Source organism: Carlito syrichta, unplaced genomic scaffold (genome assembly GCF_000164805.1).
Source record: "Carlito syrichta isolate Samal-C Ts95f unplaced genomic scaffold, Tarsius_syrichta-2.0.1 Scaffold135605, whole genome shotgun sequence".
Taxonomy (NCBI): Eukaryota; Metazoa; Chordata; class Mammalia; order Primates; family Tarsiidae; genus Carlito; species Carlito syrichta.
In genome coordinates this window covers 62550-85912 of record NW_007079701.1, presented here as the reverse complement: position 1 = coordinate 85912, position 23363 = coordinate 62550, and the positions used below count along the sequence as shown (strand labels likewise).

Sequence of the window (23363 nt, the reverse complement as noted above, 5' to 3'; positions counted from 1 at the left end):
AGCCTGGGAAACTTGACAAGACCTCATCTCTACAATAAAAAAATCAAAATGAGCTGAGCGTGGTAGCGCGCGCCTGTAGTTCCAGCTACTTGGAAGGCTGAGGCGGAAGGATCGCTGGAACCCAGCAGGTCGAGGCTGTGGTGGCCGGGAGCGGCCACTGCACTCCAGTCTGGGTGACAGAGTGAGACTCCAACTCAAAAAAAAATTAAAAAATAAAAAATTAATAAAAATAAAAATAAAATAATTCTGTTACGTCGTATAAAAATTCTCAGTAATTTTTATCTATTTTTTTTTTGCACACGAAATTATTTTTCCCTCGCTCTTTTTTTTCCTGGAGCCAGTTCCACAGGAGTTTTATTTATTTTATGAGTATTTTTGGGAAAATTTTGTTGTATTGATCTTCCGTATTTCCTTTTCAATTTAATTACGTTCTGTTTTTACTTTCCTTGAATTTACTCAGTGATTCTTTTCTTATTTCTTGAGTACTGAGTATTAAAAATTCTCAATTTTTAATTCATGTCAGGCAATATATTTCTCTCTGTTTTCAATTTTACATTCCACAAGTTCTAATGTATAGTATTTTTTGTTATATTCAACTCTAAATATTTCCTAATATATTTTTTGATTTGCCTTTGATCCATAATTGCAAATGAGTAACCTTTTAAAAATTTCAAGTATTTGGATTTTGAACTATTCTTTTATGTTGTTGGTCTTTGATTTTTTTAACAATTGCTTTGAGTGAGATAAAATGGTCCATATAAAATCAATTTTTAAATAATTTTAGCATGTGCTCGTTGGTCTAATATGTGGTGAATGTTTTATATGTTCCAAGTGTCCTTTAAAAATAAGTGAATTCTATGTGTGTTTGCAATATTGTCTTTACCTAAAGCTTGTTAATTGTGTCTTTCAGATATTACAGGTACTTTTCATTTTTCCTGCCTAATAACTTTTTGAACAATGGTAAAAATCTGCTATCATGATTTTGTGAAGTTCTTGTAATTTCTTACTTTATGTGTATATATTTTTAGGCTATGTTTATAAGTACTATACAGGTTTAGCATTATCATATCCTTCCGGTGAATTGTTTCTTTTAGACCCTATCTCTACCTAATAGTGCTTTTTGTCTTAAAGTCAATTTTGTATTACACTAACATATTTTCTTCAATTACCTTCCTTCTTTTTTTAAAAAAAGTATCCTATTAATATTAATGTGTCTTTACATCTCTTTATTTTTTTAGTTTTTATTTTAGAAAATGTTCAACAATGTGGAAGCATAGAAAGCTGAGTAAATGCTCAGTGGCTATCTCTTGAAGCCAATTGATCAAGAGGCAGAGAACTGACAGAAAGAAGTTTATTTCTGAATTCAGAATTCAGGGAGACAGAACCTGGCTCCTGGCATTTCTGGAACCTGTTTGCTCACCCCTTAGGTTTCACAGTCTGTTTTTGTAAGTTTAGGGTTACTGGTATCTACAGATTGACTATGTGACTGACAGAGCATTGTATAGAACTTAAGTTACAGCCGCATTTTGCCAGTAGTGACATTTATGGTCCACATTTCCTGGTGCCAGTTACCAAAGGTAGCCCACAGTTTCTCTTATCAGTAACACCAAACAGAGGAGTTGATCAAACCTGCCATAGAGCGAAGGAGTCAACAGAACCTGTCACAAAACAAAACATTATTCGCCACAGCATATGTTAATTAGTAGTTATAGCACACAAAAAGTTATACATATTAAAGACTTATGGTTACATGGGTATTACGTTTTTCAAATCTATGACTACTGATAAAAGGAATAAGGATTCATTTCTCTCAGTTGAGTGAGCACAGTCTGCCGGGGAGTTAAGGATTCATTGAAGTGACTTGGGGGGAATCTGTAGGAGATACGGGAAACGCTTTTCTTTGCTAATTCTCAGGAATGTAGGTACCTGCAGGCCCACTTGAGCACTTGTTATGCCATTCTTCAAGGGTTGTGGCAATATGGACAGACAACAGTGGGTTTCTGTATCATTATGACAAGTTTTATTACATGGATAATCTTGCTTTATCTGTATCCCCACCTCGTCCAGATTACTTTGTATCTCTCACCTAGTCCAGAATACTTAGAAGAAAATTCCATATATCACATAATTTTACCTGGGAATATGTTGGCATGTATCTCTGAAAGATAAGAATTCTCAAATTGGCTCAAATGATTTTACTGTGTTGAGGTGATCATGTTCCCCCTTCAGTGTAATAATATGCTGTATTACAGTGATTGACTTTCTTGTATGCCTGGAATAGATCCCACTTGGTCATGGCATATAATCCAATTTTCTTTTGCTTCTTTCCGTTTTCTTTCTGTTATTGATTTCGAGCTTTACCCCATTTTGGTCAGAGTAAATGCTTTGTATGATTTCAATCATTTGAAATTTACTGAGGATTTTCCGTGTATATTCATAAGTGATATTGGTCTGTAGTTTACCTGTAGTGTCTATCTGTCTTTGGTATCAGGGCAATTCTGGCCTCATAGATTGAGTTATGATTGGCATTGATTGTTTATATGTTTGGAAGAATTCGCCAGAGACTCCAGATAGGCTTTTTTCTTTAGGGGGAGGCTTTTGATCCTGATTCATTCTATTGTTATAGCGGAATTGAGAGATTCTATTTCTGCTTGAGTCACTTTCACTCTTGTTAATTTGTGCCTTTCTGTCAAAGATAAAGCTGGACACCAATTAAAGTGGTAAGGACAGATTTTAATCAGTGATATTCTGTTACAGTAGGGAAAAGAGTCCAGCATGAGCTGATCTCAATTTTGATTTGTACACAAGTGACTGGGCATTTTAAAAGGAAGAATGAGGAATTGGGAGGGAGGGTAAGTTGGGATAGGACTTTGTCGAGAGCAGAGGTGATGTGCGGAGCAGACGAGCACTGTCACTGTAGCAGGCCTTGAGTAAAGGCCCCAAGTGAAGACAGGGTCTCGCTTAATGGCCCCAAGATCGAAGGCAAAGTCTCGCTTGGTAGCTCTGGATTCTAGCCAAAGGTGAGGGATGCAGCCTGCTACGTGAAACAGTGTTTCACAGGTCCACACCTCTGGGTGCACATAGTACAGATAAAGCCTCAGCTACAACAAGGTAACTGCGGAACAGCTCGCCTTTTAGGTAGCGACATAATTCCGTTATGGCTCCCTCACAGACCTTGAATCCCTTCCAACTTCCTTTGTGCTTGATTGTAAAATAAACATGCTAAGCTAGTTCGGGGCCACTTCTCCATCAGAGGGAAGTGTCCCATTTGGCCCCAGCTTTTTTCTTTATGTTTTTGTGTGTCTTTCATAATCTCTCCCCGCTTTCTCTCAGGACCCTCAAGGCAGCCACACAGGCCACGGCAGGGGTTGGTTAATAGAGTCAGGGAGGTGAAAATTTACAAAAAGTAGGAACTAGGGGTTGGTTCATGTGCAACCCTGGGTTTGTTAAAGTGCCTGTCAAAGTGAAGCTGCTACCCTCGCATAGAGGTTGGGGCACAGGGTGTATCTTCAGATGTTGGCTGGAACAAACAGGAAAGTCCTTTGGCAGCCTTGAGTTTTCTCAGGCAGGCACTTTAAAGGGGGACTAGGGTCATCCTAGGGATGTGGCCTTGAACTGTCAGAAACTGTTAGTATTTTTTCCAGGTATTTATAGGCCAAGGTTGCAGCCTATTTGAAAGGAGAGTTCAGGGAAGCCTGGCTAGTGTTTGGTCAAGGAAGGAATCTGCAGTTTCTCAGGATTGGCCCATTCCATCAAGACTATCTGATTTGTTGGTGTAAAGTTGTTCACAATATTCTCTTAGAATCCTTTTAAATTTCTGTAAGGTTGGTATTAATGTCCCCCTGATTCTGGGATTTGACTTATTTGTGTCTTCTCCTCTTTTTTTCTTAGACTAGGTAAAAAATTTTGTCAATTTTGTTGATATTTTCCAGTAACCACATTTTGGTTTTGTTGATTGTCTCTGTTTTGTTTTTTTAAACCATATATTTCCCTGTTATCATCTCTTTTATTTTTCTCCTCCTGCTGGCTTTAGTTTTCATTTACTCTTATTTTTTGTTTCTATGTTGTCACATTACATTTTTGTTGCAATCTTCCTTCTTTTTTAATGCTGGTGTTGAAGCTGGAAATTTCACTCCACACATTGCTTTTCTTGGATCCCATAAGTTTTGGTGTTGTGTTTTCATTTTCACTTGTCTCAATGTTTTTTCTAATTTCTTGAGTGATTTCTTCTTCAACCCATTGGTTGTTTAGGAATGCGGTGATTAATGTCCATTCATTTACTCAATTTTCAGTTCTCATTCTGTTTTTAATTTCTAATCCATTTGGGTTCATTTATTTTGGTCAGGAAAGTTACTTTGTATGATCAGTCTTTTAAACTTGAGAATTTAAAATTGAGAATTGTTTTATGTTCTAACATGTGGTCTATGGTCTATTCTGGATAATGATCTGTTTGCACTTGACAGAGGGTGTATTCTGCCAAAATTGTTGCCAAGAGTTGGTTTATAGTGTTGTACAAGTCCTATTTCCTTGTTGATATTCTACTCAGATACTTTTCTCCCCGTTATTGAAAGTGGATTATTGAAGTCTATATATATTGCTGTAGAATGGTCTTTTTCTCTCTTCAATTTTGTGAGTGCTTGCTTTATGTATTTTGGGGCTCTACTGTTTGAGGGCATATCTACTTATAATTGTTATATCTTCTTGATTAATGGACTCTATAATTTTCCGTCCTCTTTTTTGGTTGCTTGTAATAATTTTTGACTTAGTATCTAATGATATCAGTATAGCCATATCATCTGTTCTCTGACTGCTATTTTTGTGAAATGTCTTTTTCTGTTCTGTCACTTTATTTTTTATTTTATTTTAGATGTGGAGTACAATTCAGGATTAGGTATACAAATGGTCATTGTACAGGTAAAATTCAGGCTTCACTTTGGTCCCCACTATACCTGGTTTGAAATCAGATACCCTTATTGATAAAGTGTGGCTTCCTTCCCTCTCCTGGCAGTTTCCCACTACTGCCAATCCCTTTCTTATAGTATTATGATAATTGTTCAGGGTCCGCTTATGAGAGAGAACTTGTGGTACTCAGTTCTTTATTTCTGTGGTAAATCACTGAGATTCATCCAAGTTGCTGCAAAGTTCATAATTTTGTCCTTCTTTATGGATGCATAATATTCCATCCAAATGCCCATGCCAGAAGAGATAAGATAGACAAGTGGGACCTCATCAAACTGAAAGCTTCTGCAAAACAAAAGAAACCATCAAGAAAGCCCACAAACTAGGAAAAATTATTTGCCGGTTGTATATCTGGCAAAGGCCTAATATCTACAAGGAACTCAAATGTGCCAAAAATAAAAAAACAAACAACCCCATTACAAAGTGAACAAAAGAAAAAAATATGAATAGACACTTCTCAGAAGAAGACATATGGGCAGGCAACAGATACATGAAAAAATGCTTAACCTCACTAATCATCAAGAAATGCAAATTAAAACCACTTAACTCCAGTCTGGATGGCCATTATCAATAACTCAAACAACAACAGATGCTGGAGAGGATTCGGGGAAAAAGGAATGCTTCTACACTATTGGTGGGAATGTAAACTAGTACAACCTCTGTGGAAAACAGTGGGGCAATTAGTAAAAGATCTAAAATTTGTTCTATTACCTTAAACTTTGTATCTTTGGATCTAAAGTTAGTCTCTTGTGAATAGCATGTAGTTGGATCATTAAAAAAAATGTATTTGACCAATTTCTGACCTTAAATAGAGTGTTTAAACCATTTATATCTTAAGAGATAACTGTTAATGAAGTGCTACCATTTTGTTGTTTCCTAGGTTTTACATTTTTGTGTTTCTCAATTATTCCAATAATTCTTTTTATCTGGTTGACTTTTTGCTAATGTACCATTTTTATTCCTCCTTCTTTCCATTTCTATGTAGTTTTTATTTTATTAGTGTTTACCCTGGATATTAGAGTTAACATTCCAAATTTCCAACAATATAGTGTGAATTTGTACTAACTAGCATTAGTAAGTCTGCTTCTGTTCTCTTCCATGTTCCCTTTGTGTTGTTACTGCCACATACTACATTTAAACATATTTAATTAAAATATTTACATACATTTATATTTTAATGCATTTGCCTTTTAAATCATATAAGAAACTAAAAGAGGAGTTATATGGAAAAAACACAATAATTCTCCCTTTTATATTTACCTGTGTAGTTTTCTTTACCAAAAATTTTTATTTCTTTATAAGACTTTAAATTATTGTATAGTGTTCTTTCATCACAGCCTGAATAACTCCCTTGAGTTTTTCTTGTTGGGCAGATCTCCTAGTTATAAGCTCCCTCAGCTCTTCTTTATCTGGAAATGTCTTAGTTTTGCCTTAATTTTTGAAGGATGGTTTTGCACAATATAGAGTTCCTGATTGACAGTTTTAGTTTCTTTTGTCACTTAAAATATATCATTCCACTATCTCTCTAGCCTCCATGGATTCTGATAAGCATTTAGCTTTTAGTTTTATTGAGTATTCCTTATAAGTAAGGAATTCTGTCTCTTGCTGTTTTCAAATTTTTCTTCGTGTCTTTGGCTCTTGATGCTTAGATGATAATGTGTCTAGTTATGAGTCTCTTTGAGTTTCTCCTACTTGAAGTTCCTTGGGCATCGTGGATGTGAAGATTCATGATTTTTATCAGATTTGGGGATTTGGGGACCATTATTTCTTCAGTTTTTTTTTCTGCCTCTTTCTCTACTCATTCTAAGACTCCCATAAACACATATGATGTCATGCCTGATGGTTTCCCATAGGTCTCTTAGGATCTGTTCATTTTACTTTATTCTTTATTCTTTTGGTTCCTTAGACTGGATAATTTCAGTTGCCCTATCTTCAAGTTTCTGATTCTTCTACCAGCTTAAATCTGTGATTGAACTCCTATTGTGTCTTATTACCGCTTGCGAATATACTTTTCACCTACAGAATTTGTTTATTTTTTAATTTTTTCTCTTCATTGATATTTCCTACTTTCTTATATGTCATTCTCCTGACTTCTTCTAGTTCTCTGCCCATGATTTCTTTCAGCATTTTGAGCATATTTAAGAAAGTTTATTTAAAGTTTTTGTCTTGTATGTCCATTGTCTGGGCTTTATTGGGGATGGTTTCTGTCCATTTCCCCCCCCCCATGAATAGTCTATACTTTTCTATTTATTTGTATCCTTTGTGATTTTTTTGTTGAGAATTTGATATCATAATGTAGTAGTTCTGGAAATCAGACTGTCCACCCTCCTCAGTGACTCCTGCTATGGCTCTTTGAGGACTTTAACTGTCCATTTGTTTAGTGATTTTTACAAACTATGTTTGAAAAGACTTTATTTCTTATTGTGTGTGATCACTAAAGTTTCTGTTCCATTATCTTCATGGTTGGCCAGTGACTTAATAGAGACTTTCTTGAATGCCAAACTCTTTCTTTGTCAAACTCTCCTCATTGACTCTGCAAGGATTCAACTAGAATCCAGAGTCATGAATAATAGTGGAGTCAAACAGTTCTTGCCCACTCATAAAAGTTGTTTCATTGGTAGGGCCAATTTCTGGAACTATAATACTATTCAGCCTTAAGAAAGAAAGTAAATTCTGACACATGCTACAACATGAACGAACACTGATGACATTATACTGAGTGAAATAAGCCAGACACAAAAGGACAAGTACTGTATGATTCCCTTTATATAATATAGAATAGTCAAATTCAGAGATAGAAAGTAGAATGGTAGTGATTTACAAGTCCTGGGAAGGGAGAAGAATAAGGAGTTATTGTTTAATGGGTGTGGAGCTTTAGTTAGAGAAGATGAAAAAAGTTTCTATAGCGGGATGGTGACAATGGCTCCACAGCAATGTGAATGTACTTAATGCCATTAAACTGCACTACTAAAATGGTTATAATGGTAAACTTCATGCTATATATATTTTATCACCGTTTAAAAAGGAAATTAGAAAAAAATAATAAATGTTTTGGCCAGACTCTGGCTCAGCCGGTAATCCCAGCACTTTGGGAGGCCGAGGCTAGTGGATTGACTGAGCCTATGGGTTCAAGACTAGCTTGGTCATCTTAGTGAGACCTCGTTTCTATAATAAATAAAAAATCAGGGCATGGTAGCATGCACCTGTAGTTCCGGCTACTTGGAAGGCTGAGGCGGAAGGATCACTGGAGCCCTGCAGGTCGATGCTGGGATGGCCGTGAGTGTGCCAATGCACTCCAGCCTGGGCGACAGAATGAGACTCCAACTAAAAAAAGAAAGAAAAAATAATTAATTTTTCATTATGTATGTTTTGCCATAATTAAAAAAAAACATGAAAAATGATGTTACTTTCTCTTACCCTTGACTTCTCAGCATCACATATGTTGTTGAGCACTTCCTATGTCTCAAGATAGTCTTCTATTGGTGTCTGTGTAGGTTTGCTCCTTTAATGTTTTCAACAATTATATCCTGAGCTCAATTTCAAAACGATGCAGGCCAGTTTATTCATATATCATTTGAATGATATTATGGTACTGTTATAATTTTTAATACAAAAAATTCATGTTGACCCTTTCTGTGTAGCCAAACTTTCCCATAGGATGTTGTAAGACTCCACAGTTATTAAAACCATTGTTGAAATATTACTAACATTATGAACTTGAAATATTTTCTAGATGAACAAATATTCTTTTTGTTTTCTATCCTACATGTACATTTTTTTAGGATAATGAATTTTGCTGCATTTGGGGGTGATAAATTATGTTTATGGTAGAAAATGATAATACCAATTTTTCCTAAATCTGATTCAACCAAAATATTTCTTTTAGGCATTAACAGAAAAATTAAGACTGTACCACTCTCATACATTGCTAGTGGAAATAAAATGATTACCACTGCATTAGTGGGGAATTTGGTCAAGTCTAGCAACATTAAATATGCACTTATCCTTTAATCCAGCAATCCCACTTCTAAGAATGTATCCGAAAGCCATAATAGCAAACGTATAAAAAGATGTATGAATAAGGCAGTTTATTGCAGTATATTTTTAATAAATAGCAAAGGACTAAAAATAACCTAGATGTCCATCAGTAGGGACCCAATTTAATAAACTGTGGTACATCTGTGCAATGAAGTATTTGTCAGTTGTAAAAGAGATTAAGAGTTATTTCTGTGTGTGTGTATTGAGTGATCTTCACCATATTAAATGCAAAAAGGTAGGTGGAGAAATATGCTACAATTTATTTGCTTTTGCTAAAAATCAGATGATGGAAAGATAAAGTATAAAATTAAAACGTGAATGAGGCTGGACTCGGTGGCTCAGCCTGTAATCCCAGCAGTTTGGGAGGCTGAGGCAAGTGGATTGCCTGGGCCCACAGGTTCGAAACCAGCCTGGGCAACTTGGCAAGACCTCGTCTCTACTATAAATAAAAAATGAGCCTGTAGTTCCGGCTGCCTGTAAAACTGAGACGGAAGGATTGCCGGAGCCCAGCAGGTCGATGCTGGGGTGGCCGTGAGCGTGCCACTGCACTCCAGCTTGGGCAACAGAGTGAGACTTCAACTCCAGAGTGAGACAAAAACAAAAACATGAATGCTCACCTATTAATAAGAGAAGGGAGGAAATAGAGTGGAAGAAACAAAACAAAGTCTAGACTTACTTGGAACTTCTTTTATGAACATGACTTTGGAATCATTTTATATAATTATAAATGAAATTCAAATTTAGAAACAATTCCTAAGTAATAAAAAGTGAAATAAAACAAATGAACTAGAGTTCCTAATCGGTAGCATAATCAAATGTAAAGTAACTGTGTGGAGTTAAAACACCACAATGGACTATTTTTGATATAATGTACTCTTAGGATAAAAAATATAAATCTTAAACTTTTCTATGGTCATGTTTTTGGTAGTTGTACTGGTATTGTTATTTTGTGACTATTGTGTGAGTATTGTGAAAGTAAATCCAACAGATGACTATATTGAGAAATAAAACTTATGGCATGGAAAAAAGAGGTACGGATGTAACACTGATGTGGTTAAGTAAAAACATGGTAGTTTTGAATTTAAATCAGAAACTTCATTGTGAACGCTCGATGTGTCTGACAACTGAAAAGATGGAAACAGTGACCCTTAAGTCGTGAAGAGCATCTCTAGCACAAACATTGTGGTATCTAAATACCATTCTCATAGAAAGGAACCTGGGCTTACTGCAGAAGTGACTGATTCCAAATCTTGGGCAGAAAATGTGTAAGAGCATCCTGGAGCACCTTGTCATACCAGAAAGCAAGAAAGCTATCATAGAGTTGTGTTGAAAGGACCCAAGTGTCAATTTGAGTGGACTCTCTCTGGCTACTGACACCAATGATTGAAACATATTAAACGTGTTTAAGTCCATGACTTAAACACATACACACATGCCAGACAGACAAGTAAAACAATATCTCATTAGTTAACTTTGGAGTATGCTAGGAAACCAACTTTTCTTTTAATAAATATGTGTCGAAGATTATATTTAATTCATTATTTAATGAGGGAACCAGTAAGATATTACAAGCAGTGCAAAGGAGAATTCAAACATTGCACACATGTAGGCAATCAGGAATGCTGAAATAAATTTATAAAGAGATGTAAAAATGATTATTATCTATGGCGTTGCAATCAATTACATTCCACCAGACAAAATGTATTTACATTTATATTGTCAAGAATCTTATCAAGTCAGGGTATTTGGGGTATCCATCGCCTTGAGTATTTATCATTTCCATATATTGGTAACATGTCAAGTCCTGGCTTCTCACTACTTTGAAATATATTGTTTCTAACTATAGTTATTCCACTGTACTATTGAACATTAGAACTTACTTTTCTATTTAACTGTATGAGTTTGTACCCATTCATCATCCTCTCTTCATTTCCCCCTCACACCCTTCCCAGACTGTGGTTATTATTGTATTCTCTGTCTTTATGAGATCAATAGCATAAAGACAATGAATGACACAAAATACAAAAAAGCCCTAAAGGGTACACTAGACAGGATATCTAATATTTTGTTTGGCTCATTTCAAAATCTGTAACAAGTTTTCCTGACAGTCTCCCCTCTCTTGAACATATTAACCTTAAAGATTATTCCTGATCACAAAAAGTCTGTTTCACTAGATTTGGCCTGTTTATTTACATAAATTCAGCAAGAGTTTTAATTAACCATACAGCCCTCCTTGTGTTTCTTTTGCAATTCTAGCACCATATCAGCTAATTATTTTAAAGTCTGGAAAATGAGCAAAAAAAGTCTACTTTTGCTGTTTGAACTATACCTCAGGGTAACAAAATATTTGATGAGGGAAAGTCTCTATATATGTATTCCTGTTAATAAACAAAGGAAATGATAGTTAGATTCGCGTTATTTTGGAAATCATAATAAATTAATAGATATGAGCAATCATCAAAAATGGTTGCTAACATCACAAAAAGAGATAATATTTACCTTTTATCAGTCTGAATTTGGTCAAACCTCTGGATCTAACTACCAAGTTACAAGGAATATAGAGCCTAAAGAAACATTTAACAGTAGAAGGCTACAATCAGGAAGAGTAGGCTGTAGGCAACTCTCTCAAGACAAGTTCTGTAGGACTAGTTTCTCCAATAAATTACAAGGAAAAGAAACATACAATGTGGGGAGGAAACCCATAGACCAAAAGCTATCTAAGATGCAAAACAACCAGTTGTACTATACTGACCTTCTTTACATTCTGTGTAGCCTGGTTTAGAGTATTAAAAAAAATTGAGACAGTTGGGGAAATGTTAACCTCTAAATATTTAATGCTATTAATGCAATTTTAATTATATGTGACGGCAGTATTTTGGTGATGTTTCCATTACTTTAGATCTATACACTGAAGTATTTAAGGATAAAAGTATATGATGTCTGGTATTTGCTACGAAAACAATCCGGTGGGGAGGGGCTATAAATGGAACACTGTTGGTCATAAGTGGATTAATTATTGAGGTGGAATGATGAGAACATGGGGCTTAATTATACTGTTTTCTCTGGTTTTGCATGTGTGTGAAATTTTCCATAATAAAAATTAAAAGGAGAAAATGTAAAGGCTTATACTTAACACAGTCCTTTCACTGGATTTTCTAAATAATTTATAACTTGTTATATTGAGAGTATGTAATGCGTAGTCTTTTCAAGTTTATCTTCTTAAATATTTTATCATAGTAGATTTCAAATAAAATTATGGTGGCTTGCTCTGGCTTTTCACAGATTTTACCTTTTCTGTTTATGGTCATATGAACTTGGAATTTTGAGAAACAAACACTTTATTTTAAAGCACATACATATTATTCATGTAATTGTTTGATCAACTGAAAGTTGTTGTAAAGCCAAATCATTTTTCCTTCAAGCCTCTCCAAGTGAATAATCAATTTTTTGTTTGGTTTGTTTCCAGATAACCTTTTTCATGCTGCTTTCAGCAGTGTGTGTAATGCTGAATTTGGCTGGTTCAATCCTCTCCTGTCAGAATGCTCAGCTAGTCAACTCCTTAGAAGGCTGTCAGTTGGTAAGTAATGAAATGCAAACCTTTTCATAAAGGTCATAGGCTTTGATTTTGCATGAGAACAATTTTAAGGATAATTTTATTGTTTTCTTGGGTTTTCATGTAAACTTTCAGTTAATTCTGATGTTTCCTACTTGTGTAGAGAATTTAGGCTGATTCATTTCTAGAAATTCATCTGATTAAAACTTGTTCTATTTATAAATCATTTACTCTCTCTCTCTCTCTCTCTCTCTCTCTCTCTCTATATATATATATATATATATATATATATATATATATATGTAGTGTGTGTGTGTGTGTGTGTGTGTGTGTGTGTGTGTATTTTTTTTTTTTTTTTTTTTGGTTGAGGTCTCACTCTATGGCCCAGGCTAGAATGCAGTGGTGCAATCACAGGCCTTGACCTCCTGGGCTCGGTTGATCCTTTTGCATCACCCTCCCGAGTAGCTGGGATTGCAGGAATGCACCACTATGCCCAACTTTTTTTTTTTTGGTAGAGACAAGGTCTCACTATTTTATTTAGGCTGGTCTTACACTTCTGGACTCAAGCAATCCTCTCACCTCGTCCTCCCAAAGTGTTAAAATTACAGGCATGAGCCAACGTGTATTATATTTTATATATTATATCTGGCTGTGTATTATATTTTTAAGGATCACTTTGTAGTGCTATTCTAAAATAAATACCTTGAGTAGCTATTATATTGCAGCATTTGTTGCACTGATTCTTATTTGCACTGAATTTTTTTAATCTTTATTTTAGATCTGGGATACACATGCATGTTTTTTACATGGACATACGTGTAGTGGTGGGGATTGGGTCTCAGGTGGCCCATTCCCTAGATAGTGAACATTGTACCCCATAGGTGATTTCTGAACCCTAACCTCTCTCCCCACCTTCCCACTTATTGGTGGCCCCTATGTCTGTTACCTCCGTCTTTGTGACCATTTAGCTCCCACATATGAGTGAGAACATGCAGAGTTTGGTTTTCTGTTTGAGTTTGCTCACTTAGGATGATGATCTCCATCTCCATCCATGTTGCTGCAAAGGACATGATTTTATTCTTTTTTTTATGACTGGATAGTAATCCATGGTGTCGTGAGAGGTGTGTCGGGAGAAGGGTGTATAACATTTTCTTTATCCAATCAATTGTTGGTGGGCCTTTAAGTTGGTTCCATGATTTCACTCTTGTGAATAGTGCTGCAATGAACGTATGAGTCCGGAGATCTTTTTTATATTTTGATTTCTTTTCCTTTGGGTAGACCTCTAGTAATGGGACTACTAGGTCAAATGGTAGTTCAAGTTTAGTTCTTTGAGAAATCCCCATACTTTTTTCCATAGAGGTTGAACTAGTTTACAATCCTAGCAACAGTGAATGAGCATTCCCTTTTCTCCACATCTGTTGTTCTTTGACTTTCTAATAATGGCTATTCTGACAGGTGTGAGGTGATATCTCATTGTGGTTTTAATTTGCATTTCTCTGATGATTAGTGATGTTGAGCATTTTTTCATATGTTTGTTGGCCACTTGTGTGTCTTCTTCTGAGAAGCGTCTATTCATGTCCTTTGCCTGCTTTTTGATGGGGTTATTTGTTTTGTTTTGTGTTCGTTGTTGGAGTTCGTTGTAGATTCTGTATATTAGCCCTTCGTCTGACATGTAATTTGCGAATATTTTCTCCCATTCAGTAGGTTTTCTGTTCACTCTGTTGATTATTTACTTTGCTGTTATTTGCACTGAATTTTAAAAGTTCAATTTTGCAAGTCAATTTCCAGTGCCAAAATACTTATAGGCTTGAAAATGAGTACATTAGAACAATATATTTCTCATTATTTAATTTTAAAAAGAGTGTTTTCTTTTAGATCTAGGCAAATTGTAGACAGTGTGCTGTGTACATTGTAGAAGATCAATAAAGGTTTGTTGGATGGAACTATTATTTCAAGATAATTTAACTCATGGTACCGTAATGCATGCATCTACCTAGGACAGAAATTGAAGTGTGTATGGATGTATTCAGGTATGGATATACTTTAGACTCCAGATGGGACCATGGCTCCTGGGTATGGTGGCATTAGCATATATTTCTTTATCTTGGAGACAATGCTAAGCTACCTTTCAGAGCCATGTTCCTCCACAGCTGCTGTCTGCTTGCTCTGCCTGTGGCTATCATTCTGAGAAGTCAGTACTGAATTACCAGAAGCATTTCTGCAGCAGGGCCCTGCCTCCTTGTCTTGGGGTCATGTTGTTTGGATTAACAGGGGCAGCTGTTGGGAAGCCTGCTGTTCTCTGCATTATCTTCAAAGGCCAGCAAGATGAGTGTCAGTTGGCACAGTTTCAATGCTGAAGCACCTACTGAATTTCACGAATGTATTGCTAGAGCTTAATCTTGTTATTTTTCTGTGGAATATGACCTAGAGAACATTAATCATATTTCATCCCTGTATGATGTGCGCAGCAGTAATCTCAGGTAGTATAGTCTTATGATTACTAAGAATTCACAACCCGGATTCCCATATCCATTAGAAAGGGAGACTTGCCATCTTGGTCAGCTTCTTTTTTCCTAAATACTAGATGCCATGAATATGGTAAAAATCTAGCAACCTACAAGGGATTGGGCATTTTTTTCCCCCTCAGATCCCATTTTCCAGTGCAGGGCCCTCCATGTGTGAGACAGAGTGATTGGGGAGAAGTACCTGAAGGTCCAGATCCATGCATAGTGCCCAGTCTTGAAGGGCCGACCCCTCCTGGTCTTCATCTCGGACCTTGTTTCCCTATATCCTAGACTGCAGAAAAGGATAGGAAAGGTGTCCCTCTTCCTTACCAACTTTAGTACCTCCACATAGTTGAAAAGGACATCATATGCCCACAGATGTTTATACACATGTGCACTCTCATACATATCTTTGGTCAAACAGTGCCATGAAGTCATCAATACTTCTCTTATTTTAGAGCTGGTCTTGGGCATCTCTCTGTCCTGGCTCACACAAAGGCCAGTGATCTGAGAGCTGCAGGCCAGTGTGTTCACATGTGTAGGGGCAACAATGTAGGATTGAAGTCATGGCTTCATGAAACACTAGTTATATTATTTAAGACAAGTCACTTTCTCTCTCAACCTTAGCTCCCTTTCCTGTTAAGTGTGGCAATTACCTGCCCTGAGTTCTTCATAGAATATTAAATGAGGTAAAACCTATATAAAACAAGTCAAAGATATGTCCCTTCCTGTTGTAAAAATTACAAATTTACTATAGAAATTTTTTAAAAGAGCACTACCATAATTCCAGGCAGTTTATCTCCTTCCAGTCTTTTCTGTGTATAATATGTGTATGTATGTGTGTGCATGTATGTATACATATATATTTAATATATTTAAATACACCATACTTTTCATGCTGCTTTGTGATTTATTTTTAATTGATCATGAATATTGTTCCTTGTTTTAAAATGTTTGTCTACAACTTTATTTGTAGTGGCTACTCTCTCTACATGAATATACAAGTATTTAGCCAAATCTCTGCTTTTTGCAGTTAGGAAGGTGGCCATCATACTTATTTATTTATTTATTTTTTTGAGTTGGAGTCTCACTCTGTTGCCCAGATTGGAGTGCAGTGGCTGCTCCCGGCCACCGCAACCTCGACCTGCTGGGCTCCGGTGATACTTCCGCCTCAGCCTTCCAAGTAGCCGGAATTACAGGCATGCACTACCACGCCCAGCTGATTTTTTGATTTATTGTAGAGTTGAGGTCTCGCTGCCCAGACGGGTCTCGAACCCGCGGGCTCAGGCAATCCACTCACCTCAGCCTCCCAAAGGCGCGGGATTACAGGCTGAGCCACCGAGCCCGGCTGGCCATCATACTTATACAAATTATTTTTATAGCTCCTTAAAGTAGACTTGCATGACCAAAATGAATCCATATCTTTAGAACATTTGATGCATATTGGCATATTGCCTTCTAGGAAAGTTTGCCAGTTTATACTCCCAATATGTGAGAATGTTCTTCCTACACCCTTGCCAGCACTGAAAATTGTTACTCTTTTTAATCCTTGATAATTTGAAAGGTAAAAGATTATATCATTGTTCTAATTTGAATTTCTTTAAATATTAATGACTGAATTTTTTGTTAATTTGTAATTGCATATATGTGCTTATATATGTTATACATATAAATATGTATCTAATTATATATAATGCATAAGTGTTTATGCCACATTCATATTTTATCTTCTTCTTCTGTGTATTGCCTGTATATGATCTGTACCCAGTTTTAGATTTAAATATTTATCTTATTGACTTAAAAGAGTTTTTTATATATTGTGGTTTTGAATCATTTGGCTTTTATTGGGCAAATATGTTTCCTGGACTATTACTTGCCTTTTTATTTTTTTTGACATAGAGAAGTTTTAAATTTTTGTGTATTCAAATTTACTAGTGTTGCCCTTTATAGTCTTACCTGAGAACTGTGCTTAAAAAGACTTGCTCCTTCCCAAGATGTTGTTTCCTCCATAACTTCCTACCTTGACATTTTGCCTTCTAGGAAAGTTTGCTGGTTGTCAGGTTATGGTGTCCTGTTATTTTTTGTAGTTAACTCTTTAGTACTCTGGAATTTATTTGATGGATTTAACTTTTTCTCTCCAAATAGTTAGATCACTTTTCTGAAATCATTTTCTGAGTAGACTAGTATATCTCTGCAGATTTGAAACGTCACCCAAAATATTGAGAGTCTTTTGCAGTACGTCCGTTGCAATATCCAAGACAGCAAGAGTTCATTTATTGTGAGGATGGTGGAGCCTGTAGAATAACCAAGGGGACTGAAGATTAGGCTTAGAGACTGGCTGGACGAAGAAAACTTCTGTTGGTCCACAAATCTGACTCAGAGTGGGGACCTGCAGAAGAACTCTGAGCTCACCAGGGCTCAGCTTTGAGGAGTGGACACTTCCAGTAGAGTTCTTAACCTCTTTTTCCACTTCCTCAGAGTCAGAGTCCAGGGAGGGGTTATTTAACTGGCCAGGGAAGTTCAGTTCTGTTGAACTGTCATACCAGACTGAATCCAATGGGATTCAAGCGGTAATTCCCCAAACAAAGTTAGGTGCTTTTGGGAAGGGCTGGAAGGAGGGAGAGGAAGGAAACATATGCTGGGTGGTCAAAAAACAACCAATATCTACTGTACCACTATTATCATATGCATGTACACGTGTGCACACAGTGAAGTCCATTTGTCTATTTCTAGATTTTTATTCTGTCCCATTCCTATGTCTGTTTATTCATATTCCAGAGCAATATCACTTTCATTATCTTGACTTTATCATCTGTTTTTATAACTGGTAAGACAAGCCCTACCCCCAGGCCCATCCCTAGACTTTTAGTCTATTTCTTAAAATTTGTCCTGTCTAGTCTTAAATGTTTAGTCTTTATGATGAGCTTTGATTGTTGTTGTTGTTTTTTTGTCAAGATCCAAAAGGAATGGGTTTGAGATTTGAATAAGAATCATTAAATTTATATCATTAAATTTACCCTGAGGGAGAATTGGTATCTAAACAATACCATGTCTTTCCATTCAAGAATGCAGTATATACTTTGGTTTATCCAAAGACTTTCTAACTTCTTCTCTCCAGTTTTTTTTTCTTTAGAATTCCTAGTACATTTCCATACATACGTGTACTTACTGTTTGGGTTTGTGTCTTTTTCCTTTGCATAATTTGAAATCAACTAGCGGTCTCTGCATAGAAAGGATGTAATAAGCAAAAGTAAATATTTTATTCTAGACTCCTAACACCTCCTCTGCCGGAAGTAACAACTGCCAACAGGTTTTTGGTGTGTGTGTGTGTGTGTGTGTGTGTGTGTGTGTGTGTGTTACCTTTCCAATCATTGTGAATATTTTTGTGTATGTTATCATTTTTATGCACATAAGGTCTACTCTACACATTGCTACTCCCATGACTTTTCCAGTCAATCATGCAGCTTGGTGATATTTCCACATCAACACTTGGAGATCATCTCACCCATTACAAAGAGAGCAGCTGAGAATTCCACTGTATGGATGTGTGATAATTTATATACCTATCCCTTAATGAAGAATGGTTTAGAGATGTTTCTATTCCTTTGCTAAAATAAACATGGCAAAGAATAGTATTCTTTTTGCACATTCATTATTCAACCAATACCAAGTGCTATTGCTGCTGCTTGGAGAACTGACCTGGGTGCCAGGGGTATGGTAGTGAACAAGATAAGAATGCAAACACATCTAGAGAAGAAAATCTATGAGTATCCTTGCACTCAAGGCCTATGAGTGCACTTTAAGTTTAGATGTTATTCCTAAATTGCTCTCCAAAAATGAGGCACCATTTTACACTTTTGCCAAGAGTACATGACTGTGCCTAATTCCCCAAACCCATACAAACTTTTGTGTGTTGTCAAAAATTTTATTCTTTGTCAATCTGACGACAAAAATGTAAGATTTTATTATGTAATTTTTATTCCTTTAATTAAAAGTGAAGTTGAGCATCTTTATGTTTATCAGTTACTTATATTTCTTTATCTGTTAGCTGCCAGTTCATGTTTGCTGCCTATTATCATTATTATTATTTTTTATTTATGTATTTTGAGTCAGACCTCACTCTGTTGTCCAGGCTGGAGTGCAGTGGCATGATCACGGCGATCATGGCCCACGGCAGCTTCAATTTCCTGGACTCGGTCAATCCTTCCACCTCAGCCTCCTTGAGTAGCTGGAGCTATGGGCACGCACCACCATGCCTGACTAATTTTTTTTATTTTTTTGTAGAGACGAGGTTTTGCTAGGTTGCCCAGACTGGTCTCTAACTCCTAGGCTCAAGCAATCTGCTGGCCTCAGTGTCCCAAAGTGCTGAGATTACAGACTGTTATATAAATTTTATAATTAGTATATAAATGCACTTTCTATATTAAAGAAACTGGCCATTGTCATATGTGTTGCAAATATATACTTTTTCATAGTTTGCCAACTACCTTTCAACTTTTTAATGGTATTCTTTCTGTGTGGGCATTTGATGTACCAAATTGGTTTTATTCATTTCAATGTTTATCCTTATGGTTTCTGGGTTGTGTGTTTTGCCTAGAAAAGCCTTTGTCACTCCAAGATTGGAATAACTTTCTACTTTTCCCTCAGTATTTTAGGGTTTTCTTTTGTAATATTTATGTATTTCATAGATCTGAGATTGATTTTGTTATAAATATCACTATACTTTTATAGTTTTTAAAAATATACATGTGAACCTTCCATATTTCAATTTTAGTACTAGTACTTTAAATATTTTGCTCTTTGGGTATATGTTTGAGGTATATGTTTTGATGACTCTTTTATATTGAAGGGGCTACTAGTGATACGTAAGGCTTCTTGCAATTTTTTATTGCTCACATTTAACTATTTATGGAGTTCAATGCACAATCGAATCTATGGTCCCATAGTTTTTCAGAAAAGATAATTATACCATTATCTCCTGCTTTCCAGTATGTGTACATCTTTTTTTGTTGTTCTGTTTCATTGCTTTCACTAAAACTGGTAAAATTGCGTTAGATAATGATGCTTCGTCATTCACATCCTGTTCCTGAATTTAATTAGAGGCTCTTACTGATTCACCACCAAGCGTGATGCTGAGAGATGGTTTCTATTAGCAAATCTCATCATTTGCTGAGCTTCATAGAAGGACACAGACCAGGAAACACAGCAGGAACAGTGTCTTCATGTTGCTAGGAGGCCCAGCAGCTCTACTTGCCCTCCCACCCACTCGGGGTGTGCCCTGCCCTCATGGGAGAGATTCTCTGGATGCCACAGCCTCAGTTTTCAGCGATTGTTTTTATAACACCTTTGTCTTCACGGAGGCCTGAGACCTGAGGCCAGTATGCACTGCCCCATCCAGGTGTGCTTCCACACAGACACGAGGCCCACACAGCTTTCCACATCCCTCTCAACGCTGTAGTGTCCAAGAAGAGGAAGTAATGGTGTGAGAGAGAGAATTTTGAGTTGTTCTTCAAGGCAAACACACATCAGCCCAGACCTGATATTACCCTTTACTCACATTGAGGATTTACAGGGGCAAAGCTTGAGTAATCATGGTATTTTTTTTTGAGTTGAAGTCTCACTCCGTCGCCCAGGCTGGAGTGCAGTGGCACACTCACGGCCACCCCGGCATCGACCCGCTGGGCTCAGGCAACCTTTCTGCATGGTATTTTTTTATAGCCTTGTTTTATTCCTGACTTCACAGGATTACTCTTGATGTCTTACCCTTTAGTGTAATGTTTGCTGTCCACTTCTGAGAGGTGCCCTTACTAATTGATGGCATTTCCTTCCATCCTAGCTTTCTAGAATTGTTTTTAAAAACTCAAGATGCATGTAAATTTTGTCATCATCTTTTTAACATCTGTGAAGATGATCTTATGGCTTGCCACCTTTGATTTATTAATGTGGTGATTTGCATTAATAGATTTCCTCACACTGAATCACCTCTGCATTTCAGAAATAGGCCCTTCATGGTCTTGGTGCTCTTTAGGTATATATTAGGCTCATTCACTTTGCTAATATATTATTTAAGAGTGTATCATCTAAATTCATAAATGAGATGACCTACAGTTTACCTTGAGATGCTCTTTGTCTAGTTTTCATATTAGAAATATACTTACTTAATAAAATGACAGTAGAAGCATTTAGTTTGACCTATGCTCTGACACAGAAACATAGATAACCTAGGAATCATCTGAATTTTTTGAGTTTGGGGAAATTGATTTGACTGCTTTTAACATTTTTTTCTATAGTCCTCACGTGATTTGGGTGTTTTTTTTTTCTTTTCTTGGGTAATTTTTGTTAATGCGTGCCTTTCTCACATTATCTATTTCATGTGGTTTTTCTAATTTGTTATAAAGCTACAAATAATATTACTTTATAATTTAAAAATAAATCTTTTGACAACTGTTTAGAGATAGAAAGTAAATAATGGTTGCCTAGGACTAGGGATCTTGGGATAAAATGGGGAGTTTGGGGAAAGGATATGTGATTTCTCTTTTGGAGAGATGAAACTGTCCTAACATTGGTTGTGGCTGTACAACTGTGAACGAAAAATCATTGAAATTGTATGGTATATGAATTCTATCTCAATAAAGCTGTTATAATTTTAAGAAGCTTTTAGTTAATGGCTATGCATTTTCTTATTTATAATGTTAAATTTTGTTTGATCCCCATTGGCTTAAAATGTATCTTTTCTTAAAATTGTTTTTTCAAATATCAGTTGTTAGTTTTATTTATCAAGATGATTCCTTTTTGAGTTTTTGTTTTATTGACTACATTTTTATTTTATTAATCTCTCTACTTTCTACAGCATATTTTGTTCATTTTTTGCCTTTTATAGTTTAGTAACAGTAGTGATACTATGTAGATTTACCTGCAGGTACTACTGATATACAGCGTTGTCGTTGAATTAGTTTTAAATAGCTTGTAATTTTCTATTTTGCTTTTTCTCTTTAACCTAAGCATTACTTAAATTGATGTAATTCTTAACTTTTCAGGTGGCTGGACTTTTTGGTTTCTTTTACTATCCTTTTACTGTTAACTTCTGATTTCACTGCATGAGAGCATGTGGCCTCTAATTTTTACTTTTTACAATCCACTACAATTTTCTGTAACTTTGAACAGGAATCGTTTTTGAGTGTATTTTGTGGGCCTTGTTTTTTTTAAAAAACACAGAGTTTCAGTTTCTTGGGATCAAAATGTATTCAGATAATTGTGTGTCTGTGTGTGTCTGTGAAGAAAGAGCTTCTTAAAATATGAATTTAGTCATGTGTTTCCTGTCGCGGTGGTTGCTATGCAGGGCTCTCACTGAGGCCTGTGAGTCTCTGCTTTGATCTGACCCCTCCTGCTTCAGCAGCCTTCCATGGTGCCCCGCGAACTTTCCTGTCCCTGCCTTGCCAGTGACGCTAGAATTCCAGGATCTTTCTTACTTGGTCTGTGCCTGCGTGCTGTGCCATAGATGTTCTTCTTCCCAACCCATCTACAGGTGGCTCCTTCTGGTTTTTCAGGTTCCAGAGTCAGTGGTCCATTGGTGGAAGGGCCTTGCTCCAGCATCCCTATGCAAGAGGCTCCTGCCTCTGCTGTACTCTTACAGCATCCTGTCTCCTCTCCTCCAAGCCCTGGCTTTCCCCCGTCATTCCCTAGCTGGCAAAGCAGTGCAAGAGAAAAGGCCACAGCTGTTCTATGTCTTGTCGTACACCGGAGGCCTGGCACCATTCTTGGCAGGGAACGCGTGTGAGTGAACCCGTGAGTGTATCTCAACTGTGCCTTTCCTGAGAGCCCCCTTAGGAAATTAAGAAATCATTTTGGGATTTTAAGTAAACATGCTATTTCACTTACATTCATGATAGAAAATGCATTATTGATTTTCAAATGCCCTTTAAAATGCCTCCTCATGTCTTGTTTAATTTGAGACTTCCTGTGCATTAAAATATGACAGCATCAAAATTTGTTTAATAAACTGGTTTTTAATGACCTAAGTCTTTCAATTCATTCCACAGAAGTTTTGAATTTACTGTTATACTTTTCTTACTGCATTTTAAAATGAGAGAATAACACAGAATGCTTTTCAAATACAATTCAATATAATGCATTATATGGGTCAGTAAGTGTTTTGTTTTAAATGAAAAGACACTATTTTCCCTTTCTAACTTTTTTCCTTTTTAAATATGAAATAAAATATTAATCGATTCTCACTGTAAAAGATGCAACACTTAGTATAAAACTGAAAGTCTCTCCACTCTCCCTCTGCCTCCCACTCCCTGTCATAC

At 36.3% G+C, this 23363-nt stretch overlaps 1 protein-coding gene across 1 annotated transcript in view; it reads left to right on the top strand.

Moving 5' to 3' along the window:
- LOC103250852 (protein FAM189A1-like) overlaps positions 1 to 23363 on the top strand; it is a gene marked incomplete at its 3' end in the record, with an annotated part of 200560 nt that overhangs the window by 119465 nt on the left and 57732 nt on the right. Inside the window, exon 2 of the mRNA XM_008049437.1 lies at positions 12464 to 12574. Coding sequence (XP_008047628.1) covers positions 12476 to 12574 — 99 coding nt within the window. The remainder of the gene's footprint in view (positions 1 to 12463; positions 12575 to 23363) is intronic.